At 47.9% G+C, this 12550-nt stretch overlaps 1 protein-coding gene across 5 annotated transcripts in view; it reads right to left on the bottom strand.

Annotated features, from left to right (window-relative positions):
- Positions 1 to 12550, bottom strand: part of SUFU (SUFU negative regulator of hedgehog signaling) — an 83930-nt gene that overhangs the window by 27020 nt on the left and 44360 nt on the right. For 4 of the 5 annotated variants that reach the window (XR_014695103.1, XR_014695104.1, XM_084526266.1 and 1 more), the window contains exons 6-8: positions 12156 to 12228; positions 7510 to 7666; positions 5875 to 5986 (exon numbers count right to left, since the gene is read on the bottom strand). Coding sequence is in view for 3 of the 5 variants with exons in the window: in XM_084526266.1 (XP_084382392.1) it covers positions 5875 to 5986; positions 7510 to 7666; positions 12156 to 12228 (342 nt within the window). In the remaining 2 variants the exon portion in view is untranslated. The remainder of the gene's footprint in view (positions 1 to 5874; positions 5987 to 7509; positions 7667 to 12155; positions 12229 to 12550) is intronic. The other variant, XM_084526267.1, reaches the window with a different exon arrangement.

Raw genomic sequence — 12550 nt, 5'->3', positions numbered from 1 at the left:
GAGCCAAGGCTCAGATCTGGGTGCTCACCCTCCTGGTTCAACCGGCCGGTGAAGATGCGCTGTGTGAGTTCCCTGGCGCAGAAGGGCTCCAAGGACAACGCCAGCAGCAACAATCTTCTTGCCGCTCACATATCCCTTTGGAAAGCTGCATAATAACTGCTGTCAGTGCTTGCAGGGGCCAGGCTGTTCCAGACCTACAGCTGAACTAGGGCTGAGCGATTCAGGCTGTGCCACCGGCACCCTGCAGGCTCAAACAACTCTTGTGTGCATCAGGTTCCCTGTGCCTGTAAAACCGAGACATTTTTCCACGCAGGGGTGTTGCAAGGATTAAGTCAATGTTTGCAGAGCACTTTTGGATTCTCAGATGGGGAGAACTATGCAGAAGTGCAAATTACTAGCATGGTGACCATTCTGCACTTCTCCTGACACCGGTTTTCCAGCCATTCGCTTTTCTAGTTCGCAGGCTTGTCACCCAGCACTCAGGCTCATGCTGAGAGACACTCCCTAAAGCACACTGCCTCCCCCCTTCAGCATTCCTTACTCAAGCAAGACACCACTGAATGGTGTCTCGATGAGAGAGCATGCCTAAATAAGCAGGACTGGCTTGGAAACTTGCTGCTTAGTGGTTGCAGAATCGCAGAGTCTAGCCAGAACTAGACAGTTTCAGAGAATGCTGAAATGCTCCCCTTTATGCAAAACGTTGCCTCCAAGAACTGAAGACAGGAAACCAGCTACACAGACAACAGCTCCCCTCCGCCCAAGGAAAGCAGCAAGCAAAACCTCGTGCGACTGGAAGACGCACAGCGCAGACGTGCCTCAAAGCAAATTCTACATCTTGATATCACCTTACGAGCTTCCTCAGAAACGCTGCTCGGATGGGGCTCGTTCATTTGCATCAACCCAACACTACGCACAGCGTTTACTGAAAGGAGGCATCAGCACGCCCTGCTTCCCGAGTCAAAGGGGCTACAGAGAGAGCAGCCCTGATCTTGCAAGCTGTTGCACTCTTATTCACTTGTTCCTCACCTGCCACTGCATCACACCGTGATCTCGGAGGACTTCTGGAGTGACACAGCTCCTCCCTCTTCCCACAAGGGAAGGGCACCGACCTGAGATGCTCAGGGTGCCCTGCGCCAGGAGGTCACGGCCAGGACGGTGCCGCCAGCCCCACCTGCCAGAGGCTCGCTCCCTGCTCTGTTTGCCAGGGACCTGCCTTCGTTTCCCTCCACAGCTGGGAAGTGTTCAGGGCTGGATGGAATTAGCACACTGGCACAGAGCTACCATATGTTAAGGGATCCCTAGACTCAACCTGTTTTTCTGCCGGGAAATTGAAGGCAGATGGGATTGGAGGTCTTTGGGGCATCTGCTGTGGGCTCCCGGACAAATGACCACTGTGCACGAGTGGCCTGGGGGGGACCAGAGTGTGTTGCTGCCTGGGAAATCCCAGACAGAAATATGGGAACCATGCGCGAGCGGCCTGTTGAACCACACTGCTTTATCCTCCTCGACAAGAGGAGGATAAACTCTTGTCGAGTGATAACTGTAAGGAGATGCTGGATAAACCTCATGTTTTGTCATACTGATGCACCTTGGGAGACCTTTTTCCACTACTCACACCTCACCTTGAGACACCGGGGATGTGTGTGGGCACTACCTGAATCCAGGAACAATGAAGTGTAGCAATTACTGATAATTTTAGCCTCAACTTATGCAGTGATGCAGCTTGCTAGCTCTAGGTTTCTACTCCATGCCTCTGCTGACAGGAGCGGTAGAACTGAGTCAGCCAAGGGGCAGAAAAACATCACTTTCAGCAATGCTGCGTGATAAAGGGGACCCTTGAGGGGTGGAAAAGGTCAAGAACTCCCCTATCCCAGCCCTGGCTCTCACCACAACTGTGGCAAATTAACTCCTCTGTCCCCACGTGTAACGTGGGGATACTACTCCCCTGCCTCACAGGACAGCACAGAGCCAGTTGCCAGGAGCAATTACAGCCTCAGCCCTGGAATCTCCTACATCGAGAAATTAAACAGCGAAGGGAGCGAGTGTCACTGATCTCTGACATCTGGAGCCTCCAGCCCACCGAGGTCTGAGCAGCACCAGTGTTTAGTCTGACATCTGAACGCTCCCTGTTGGGAACAGCTCGCAGCATCCAGCGACAGCGAATCTGCAGACTGAGAGCCTGGGAGCATCGCCTGGTTGTGTCTCCACAGCACCTACCAAGCTGAGGGGTCGTAAGAAATAAATAACGCGCCACTGGGATGTACATTTGGATTCATACACGCCTCATTTTTCCAAGGTGTAATCAAGAGTATTGTGTTACCTATGGTCAAAATGATTAGTCAAGTTTCCAAAGATTAATTTTTTTTTTTTTTAAATGCATGCAAACTGATTTAATGGCTGTTTATGAACTGAGCTAGCAGTCATTTGGAGAAACAGATGTCCAATGCAGTTTTAAGCATTAAGAGTGCCTTTATTCATATCCTTAGGAGGAAAAATGGCTACACAGTCTATAGTAATAACACTAATGAATCAAAGTGCTACAGCTGCCCAACAGGGTTTTGACAGAAACCAGCTTTTTTCTCAAAGGAACTTTTTTTTTTTAGGATTCTGGGACAGTGAACAACTGCTAATATGAATGCTTAACGTGTAAGTATGTGCCTTGCTGAATCAAGCCCTATCTGGAACCAAACAATGTGAGGATTTTGCATAAGCACCAAGAACTGTAACGACACAAAGATGGGGAAATTCACATGGAATCTGGATCTCCAAAATTTTCTACAAATAAATATTCAAAAGTTTGAGTGTTTCTGACGCTGTTTAGTGACACTGAATGCAGAACAGGTTGTCTGCTTTAAACCCTGACAGATTATTGCGTGTGGGTGGTAGGGTTAGGATAAAAGAAAGGGAAGAAAGCCACTATGAAAGCAGCCAGTGGCTGCAAATCTATGATAAATAAACAGCACATTCCTCTTCTGCACGAAGCCATTAGAGTCTATGTCAGCCTTTAACATCCTAATGTCAGCTGGGTGCAAATTTGACAGCCACGGGGTTCTGCGGTGCTCCCTACGGAAAAGAGATTTGGAACAATTTGCCATGCCCCACCAGAGCGCTTCTGTCAGGTTCCTGAGGAGCCCCGAGTGCACCAGTTATTCACAGAACCCTTGCAACGAACCATGGGTTTGATATTTTATGGTCTGGTGTGTACAGTGCAGGATATGATTACACTCAAGCCTGGTTCCCATCAGCCAGCACCTCGTAATCGTTAACATATTTATCCTTGTGGTGCCTCAAGAAGATGACATTGTTATTAGTCCCATTTTATAGATTTAGAACTGAAGCTCAATAGCTGGACGACTTGCCTTTCGTTACACAAGATTCACAGGGAAGGCCAGAACTGAGACCCAGCTCTACCAGGCCCGAGCAGGATCGCACCAGAAGGATGAGATCCATGTGCAGAGCTGTCCTTCTCAGGTGCCTCTAAGTCCTGGGATGTTACTGTATCTGCACTGGGTTTTGTCTTGCAGGTCTCAGCCTTTGCAGCAGTGTTGTGGTTTAACCCCAGCAAGTACCCAAAGGGAATGTGGATGGAGATATATAACTACACGCAAAAACTGAACTCCTGAGCTACATCCCCCTGCAGCAGTGGGAGACAAGAGACTCCAGACCATGTACGTGTGGTTAGAGCAGGTTGTCCAACCTTGCTCAAATGCTGATGCAGAGACAGTACATTGAGAAAGGCCAAGTGCTGGTAAGATCTTCCTCTGCTGCTTCACCTGTACCATAGTGTGCTGGAAAAAATGTTGACTGGTAAGTTTTCACTAAAGGGTAATCATCAGGTCTGATTTAACTACAGGTTAGTTAGAAGTTATGAGTAAAGACTGCTTGACGCTACAAATCACCCATCTCAGGGAGGACAACGCATCAAACAAGTCCCGCTGCATCTGTTACACAAACTAGAGAAGAAAAACCACTGCACGAGTCGAAAAAGACCTTTCCCAAACTCCTCTAAAAGTAGTCAGAGAGGAGATAGGAAGGAGGTATTAGGGCACACCGCTGTTTAAGTTGAGGAGATCAGATGTTAACCAGAGTGACCACCAGTAAGACACAGAGCAGCCTGATAGCTCTCTTTCCCTAACAGCAATGCTGTTATGGAGAACCAGGCTAGCTATCAGCTTCCACAGCAGCAGCCACAGACCTCAGAGCAAGGTATTGATCTTCCAGGAGACAAACACTGGGAACCAGCCATTCCTACCAGCCGTGCTTCATGGAGGATGGGTGTGCAGCTGCTACAGGTAAGAGCCTTGCTACAAAGGGTGCTATCGTGGATGCGAAGCTCTGAATTTGACCTGCCTTCCTCTCTGTCTCAGAACAGCTAAAAACTCAGGTAAATATTTGTGTGCTCCATCACAGACCTCTACGAACATTTCAGCACTCTGTCTTGAGCACACCTCTGTTTATCATACCCTGAATAGCAGACAGCTTTCTTATCTAAGCAACAACTGCCTCCCAGCATTGTGGCTTACCCATCGGCTGCCTCCCTTGTCCTGATGAACACCCAAAATGTTTCTGGTCTCTCCCAGCTGCTGCAAACAGAGAGCTTTTACTGCCATGCAGATTTATGCGGGAGCCTGGCATCAGTGAGAAATCCTGCTCAGTACTTCTAAGGCTGGCAGTGATTGATTCTTGCAAATGAGATGATATCATCTGCTTTTTTCAGTGGGGCCAACGGGACCAACCTTCAGGCAGAGAAGTACTACTCAGAATCAGAGTCAGGTAAGAATCTGGCTCTGTATAATTACTACATATCAAAAATAACATTACTAAAACAATACTAAAACCACCTGATAATTTTTTTTTTAATTTTATAAGCACCAATATCTCATCTTACGTATTAGTACACAATATCAGCAATTGATATAATACTTTCCCAAAGTACCCAGAATTATTTATAAGCAAATTAAATCAGAGGTCACCCAGAAAATGGAACAAGAAAGGACACCAGAGTCCTAATTAAGTATGAGCAGTATTTTTTCTGTGAAATGCTTGATCAAGAACGAAACTGGAATTGAAACAGAGCAAGGTGCTGCTCCTGCCTGGCACTACAGGAAAGAGCTGATTTCATGATGATCTTTACTCTTAAAGCAAGAAAGCACAGATGTTCACAGGAGACTAGAAAATACCAAGACAAAAAGAGTACGGGAAAGATACATGCCTTTCTGCATCACTTCGATGAGAACATTATGATTTATGGAAGAGATTAAACTAGTACAGTAACCAGCCTAAAATGGAAGAAACACAAAAAGACTGAAGATACTGCTGATGGCTTGAAACCACAGGTAATTTCCTACAGATTTACTGCAGCCAAAATTCACAAATGAGGACAGATCTCCAGGCCCACCTAGTCCCACTTTACTCACCTGTTAGTGTACAGACCATTAGATGTGAGGGTGATAACTGGCAGGTGATCACTGACAGTACCTGCCTGCTTAGGCAAGACCAAAGTCACCTTAAAAATATCAATGTTTTAATCAAAAGGTCTCTAACTATGAGCTTGGAAACAAAACGTGCAGGCAAAAATATCAGCAAATGCTCACCTATGCCACCTAGCTCTTTGGATACCTCAAGACTTTTTGACAGTACATTTTATAGGGCTCAGTCCAGCCAATGGCAGGGGGCTGGAATTAGATGGTCTGTAAGGTCCCTTCCAACCCAAACCATTCTGATTCTTCCTTTGTCTTTGCCCTTTGCAAGTGTTTGCTATCAGCTTTTTTCTCTGCCTGCCAAGCCTTTTCCCACCCAGCTTTAACTGAGTTTTCCAGTCTGAGCTCTTAGCATTCCTCCTCCCACCACCTGAGAATGCATGACGAAACTTACGGTGCTCGGTCATGGTTCAACCCATTCTGTCTTTGTGCATTTATTGGAGGTAGAACAGGTTTGCTGTTAATCTCAAGCCCTCTCCGCAAAGTCTCCCTGATTTGTTCTGTATCTGCAAAGAGAATTTTTGTAGTGTGACTCAGAGTCCCCAGAAACATCACATAACACAAGGAAACACCAGCTTTTCTTAAACGGCCTGTCTCTACGGTGTATTTCAACTAAACTCTTCCCCTTCAGAACGAAATAAAGAAATACTACAGGTGAATTCTTAATGGCCCTTCCTGCACCTCAGCAGTTACTTCACTTTATAAAGTCAGCCTGAATTCTCATGTTTTGGGTTGCAACGTTATGTCAAGCAAGGAGAACTGGAAGCTTTTCCCAACGAGAAAATTCTGGGTAGTTTTGTATCTTTTCATAAAGGAGGTGTTCGCTGTACCTGAAGCTCTTGCAGAACCTCCTGACACAGCCAGCCTTTGTGCTGGAAGTCGCTTTTCTCATTAGGCATAAAGGGAGTTTGCTCCTTCACCAAACGAGGGCAAGGAGATCCTGCAGCTTTTGCAAATGGCTTTGTAAATCTGATGATTCATTTACAATCAGATTTGCAAGAAGAAAGTCATTTTATGCAGGGTAAACTTCAGCCTCCAGCTCACGTGTGAAAATAAAATGCAAATTATGCAGCTCAGATGCAGCGTGCTTGCTTTTTCGTTTTCCTGTGATGTTGATTGGCCAAATACTTTAACAGGATGCTATCTTCACTTGCTTAGAAGTTTCCTGACCTTTTTTGATAATAAAAGTGGAGGAAAAAATATCCAAATGATTTCAAAACCTTTTGAAGGATACGACATACAAATATCATCTATGCCTGTCCCAGGCTCTGCATTTGCACGGCTGAGGAAGAATACTGCCTAGTCCTTTTAGATCCAGTGCCGTCCAAAATATATGCACAGAAGCCAGACAGATCCATATATCCATATAGGGCTGGTTGGTTGTTTTAAACCATGGATTTAAAAACTGGCTATCATGGACTTAAGATACCGTTCTTAAGGAAAACATCATTAAGTCCAAGAAATCTCAAACCCTCAAATTTTATGTTACTTTGCCCATTTGAAAGATAGCAATTTCAGGCATGCTTAATGGCCACAACATCTGCGCCCTGACACAGCATCTCACTGCAAAGGGGAACTCCACCGTATTTATTTTTTTCTTTCCAGAGTTCTGTATTTGCAAGATTCACTTGAGTTCAGCTACAGCAACATGCAGCGTCAGTCCATTGTGCCACCCAAGAAGTGACAAAGTTAAAAAGGAAACACAGCCTGGGAAAATGCAGTTGTGTCACCCTGCAGGTGCTAACAGCCCTGGTTTCACCCAGTTCTCAGCTTAACTTTGCAGATTTAGATTACGAATAGCCTAAAACCTGAAAGACGCATTTAAAGAAAACAATGCAAAGATCTCCTTACCTCCTGTCTTCCTCAAAGAGGCCACACCAAAATTTATTTTGTTCCTGAGACATACTGAGCCTTCTAGCATGAGTGCTGATTTTATTTTATTTTTTTAAATGAACCCCACAATGCTGCCCAGACCAGTCAGAAAACAGGGCAAAAGGCCATGACAGCGACTCAGCCCAGGTCCTCTTACCTTTCCCGGAGAGCCGCCGCGGCTGGGTCCCAATGCAAATGCTCCTGCTGTCTTCATCATCCTCGGGGGGCCGGCTGAGATCGTCCCAGGCACATTTGGCACTCACTCCGCTCAGGTTTGAGCCATCTGTCTCAATCCCTTTGTCGACTCTCTCCTGCTTGAAAAGATCCAAAACCCCACGACTTTTTTGGGTGTGACTTGACCCTGAGCCGGAACCCACCCTGGCTCCATGCAGCACGAGCACGGCTGCCGTCAGCAGCTCCTACATCTGCCCCTCTGCTGCCAGCCCCTGGGCTTCGATATATCAGCTAAGGATGACCAGACACTGAGCCAAATCTTGCAGCTGATGTGAGCTGGAACAACCTTCGTGGCAGGCTGAGCTGCACCCCTAGCTTTTCCTCCCTTCTTCCCTCTGGGGTGCTCAAGGGCATAAATCAGGGAAAGACAGAGGTGAAAATGAGAGTTCTGGGGGATACCAGGTTGCTTCTACGTTAACACCTACTCAAAGGTGAGTTACATACTCCTATACGAAGCAAAACTTCTCAGTCTACCTGTTACATGCCACTGATTACAACCCCACAAATAACTAGGACCCTTTCCCAAGCTTACCAAAGAGTCCCACAACAAAAAGTTCACACGGAGACCCATGGTTCCTAAGAGTTCACCATTTGCAAACTGCCCATACAATGACTGCTTTGTACTGTGCTGGTCTGTTCAGTTGAGGACAGATGTGCAAGGAGACACTGGTCCATATGCAAGTGTCAAAATCAAAACACACAAGCTCCCTCCCTTGCAAGTTGGACTTTCCAAGCATGTAAAGCACCGTTTGGTGTCACACACCACCACCGAGCAGCTGGATGCTCTCAGACACCGCGCATTTTTTCAAGGACACCTGTATCTGTTGCCAGCAAGACTGGCCCCTGAGCTGCACCCAAAACCTCCAGCAGACACCTACCTAATGGGAACTCGTTCCTCTGAATTTCCACCCATTTCCCACAAGGGGGTAATGTTGAGCTGAACAGACAGGGCTGGGTTACACCGAGGAAGGGCTGCTCTTACACTGGCACCTCTCTCCTGGCATTGAATAAATCCGGCTCGTTTTCCTCTGTTCTGCAGGGGTGTCACTTCTCATAGCAGTGATCCCCATCCCACTACATCCAGCTGGGTCACCTCAAAATACGCGGTAAGTCCCGCTGCTCGCAGGACAGAAACTTCGCAGATTTGAGGGAAGAGCAGAGCTGTGTCCCACACGACAGGAGCAGACCTTGCTGCTCAATATTCCTAGCCTCGGGTTTGACCTTGCCACTGGAGTCAAGAGACCGTGGGAGCATTCAGTGCTTTGCAAAGTCTGTTCCCCAAGAAGCAGTTTCCAAGCTAAAACCCTCACACACTCCTCCCCCTGCCCAGCTGTAGCCACTGTACCCTACAAAGAGCCTTGCTTGCTCTTGTGACCATCCAAGAGGGGATTTGAGCAGCTCAGAGATAAGCACGAGCGCTCTGGGTGTGGTTGCACAGCGTTTGAAGCTGATGTAATTCGCAGCGGCTGCAGTCCCACCCTCCTCCATGTGCTCCTACCCCTTCCCCTCAGCCAACTGACTGTTTTTTTTTTTTTTTTTTGCAGCTTTTTCACCTTCCTGAACTGGCTTCTCTGGCCCAAGAAGGGAGGCAGAGGGGGGTAAGACCACAGCAGTCCTGGCTTAAGTATTCAAGAGACTGCCTTCCTTCCGTCTCTCTCCCTGGAAGAAGGCTACTCGCCGGGCTCTTCCTCTGGCGTCAGGGGAAAACTGGCTTCTATGAAAAAGGAATGGGAAAATCTGAGAAATAATACAGCGGCTGGAATTTTCTTTTGTTACATGCTAAACACAGAATTAGTTGTTTAGCCCAGAAATAGAAGTTGTGAAAAAAAAAAAACAAGCCCTGCATCTGATTCTGCATATGCTGGTGATGCTCTGAGCGAGATTTACCACGTGGCCCTTCGGGGAGCCCTCCCCGGCGCTCTGAGAGGCTCCAAATCAGCTGGGGATTTTGTCAGCGTGGTTGGTTTTTTATTCCAGAGGTTGGGAAGCGAAGGAGGGCCACCAGACTTGCCCTTGAGCAGGGAGATGAAGGGCCCCGAGGACTCCAGCTGGACGTCTCTGGGATGTGCCGCTCCATCCCCGCAGCCAGAGGCCCCGCTCGCAGCACAGCACGACGCCTCGGGGAGGGGGAGAGGGATGTTCTGGGGGAGAGGGATGTTCTGCAGCCCCCGTCTGCCTCTCAGCTGCTCTGCAGAGCACTTCCTCGGGGGGAAGAAGCGCTGCTCTGCTGGCATCCCTTGGAGATCAAGGGGAGCTGATGGGAACGAGCTGGCCTCAGGCTGCCTGTGTTTGTAAGCACTGATGTAGAAGGGGGAGAAAATAAGAGGAAATAACCAACACAGGGTCTCAGTTTGGGGAAAAGCAGTGCTTTTTCCCCCATTCCCAGCCAGTGAGGATGTGCCTGGGCTGAGGGGCTCTTCTTCCTCCCTTTCAGGGCAGCCTGAGCAGGAGGTTGGAGGAGCCCAGGGCAAAGGAGGTTCAGCTTTTCCCTTCCTCAAAGAAAGGATGTTTCTGTCCCATTTTCCTCTCAGCATGTGGGAGGGATGCTCCGAGGCTCTTCTAAGCCACTGATCCCTTTCTAAACGAGCCAGAGCACTGCAGCGTGACCCGCAGAGCAGCAACCACAACTCAGGAAATTCAAATCAGCTTTATTCTCTTCTGAGATAGCTGCTAAGACAGAGAATCAGCACAGAGCTGGGGACCGACAGGGACTGCTTGACGGCGCTGCCAGGGAAATGTGAGCGGCCTACAGGGAAGCCTGGCTGCACAGAAAGCAGCCAGCGCTGCCACAGCGTTAATTGCCGACATCCTGGGATGACATCTTCGTTGGGATCCATTCGCAGCGACTTCGAACAGAAAGTACAGCTGCTGCTGCCAGGCCTGGGTTTAGGCCTCAACCCATTCCCACCAGAGACAAAGCAGCCTCACAACGAGCTCTACCCGCGCCCTGGGAAGTCATTTTCTCCCCCCCCTCGCCTCCACCTATGTGCCTTTCAGCTCCCACATGCTGTTTAACACCACCAAAAATGCCAGGGGAATGACACTTCATCCTTCGCCCACTAATTGTGGGCAGGAGGGCTGGCCCAGCCCAGCCCACGGTCAGGTTTTGGGCTCTTTTCGGGACCTGTCCCTGCAGATTTTGCTCCGTGTCTCCCCGCAGTCTGTAGGAGCGTGGCAGGAAGGAGCAGCGCACACCTGCGCATACTCATTGTTGAAAGAGCAAGAGAGAACAGAAACAGGAATGTTTTAATGTGAGGAAGTCCGGAAAGACCACAGACGGAGCAGCCGTCAGTGGCAGGACACGCTGGTGAGGCAGAAGTACTCTTTATTTGCCTTAACTTGCCTTGGCTGACTCAGATTCCAGTAAGCCCAGCCACTTCTCATTTACAGTAAATTGAAGAAAACCCTGTTATCGTGAGGAATCACCGCTGCTGCAGAGAGCAGACAACACCCTCCAGGAGGGGAGAGGGCACACAGGCGAAATTCTGAAGAGCCTGAAAACTCTCGCGTGAAAAACTTGCAGTCGTATTCGCTCCCACACTGTGGGACATTGGCGGAGCATTTTTTTTCCCTCTCTCAGGCTGGGGTTGTTATTTTGGATGAGCAAACTCTTCAGAACAGTAAAAGTAGAATTTGGTTTCCTTCCTGAGCTTTCAAATTAAAAGATGCTGTGAGGCAACTGGGGGTAATCAGATACAGACACACAGACCATAAGCGAACGCAAGAGCTTGTACAAAACGTGCACATATGCACGTGCCTTACCAGGCTACGCCATAAGTTCTCTGTTAAAGGGAAATACTCCGTGAGTCACCAAAACGAGGTCAGCACCACGCTGGATTTGCCTTGGACCCCTGCTCTCCAGTCCCACAGCTCTGCTGAAGGGGCACAGAACTGCTTCCCAAGCACACGAATCGGTGGTAGGTTGCGGGATGGAGGTAAGCCCTCCACAGAGGTCCTGATCTTATCTTTAAACTTGGGAAATTCACAACTTCAGCTCTGAAGCAGGTTTAACAGACCTTCCTGCACATATTATTAATAACGTCATGAGAGGCTTTTGGCTCGCCATAGCTTTTCAGATCATGCTGACTACTTGGCCTCAAGTGACATCCTACAGGAATGAGCTATGCTGTCTCATTTGCTAAGAAATAAAAACTACTTGTTTTGATTTTTGTGTCTTATTTCTCCTTATGCTTCCATATAAAACAAACGAGGAAGTTCCTGCTCTACCATCTCTAAAGTGGATACTGTCCTATACTCTTCATCATTTGTTTTCCTTCTTTCTTAACCATGCCACAAATCTTACTAATTGGTCTCATACACGAGATCATGTTTTCTTGGCCTAGCTTCTCTTCATTTCCTCCTAAAGCCACCATCCACTGGGGGCAGAATATGAGCACTCTTGAACCACTTCTGAGCCAGCAAACAGTCTCTAAGACTGTTCTGAGATTACTGCAAAAATTGAGAAGATCTCAGCACCTTTACAGAAAATAATAAAACTGGTTTATGCCATTAAACCCGTTCTCCCTGGCTACCACAAAAGACGTGATGTTTTATTAACTAAAGACATACTTGCAGATGTGGGTCGATTTCAAATATCGTTTCTCCTCTTCGCATATCTGTTATCAGCCAGGGTCCTCCAGCTCTACAAAGAAAGAAAGGCAATGAACCAAACAAGGCTTTAGCTAGGAATGAAAGCCCTCCGTGACCTGTTTCTTGCCTGGTGTCTGGCACCACAAAGTCCTACAGGGCAGTCTAGATTGATGCAGGCTATCCCCTGTGTGGACCCACTTCCTCGTGCAAGACTTAAGTGAGTTTTATAGGTAACTGAATTGGGACTGAGAAGTCCAACGTAACCTGGTATATGAGATACAGGTATATGAGAGATCAGCAAGGCATGGGTCAAGATTTACACCTCTCCTAAGCATCTGAAGATGCAGCTGGGTCCCAATGGGACTTCCCTTTTT

This window comes from Aythya ferina (assembly GCF_964211825.1).
Source record: "Aythya ferina genome assembly, chromosome: 7".
NCBI lineage: Eukaryota > Metazoa > Chordata > Aves > Anseriformes > Anatidae > Aythya > Aythya ferina.
The sequence above is the reverse complement of the archived record's forward strand: the minus strand, read 5'-3'. Positions and strand labels throughout refer to the sequence as shown.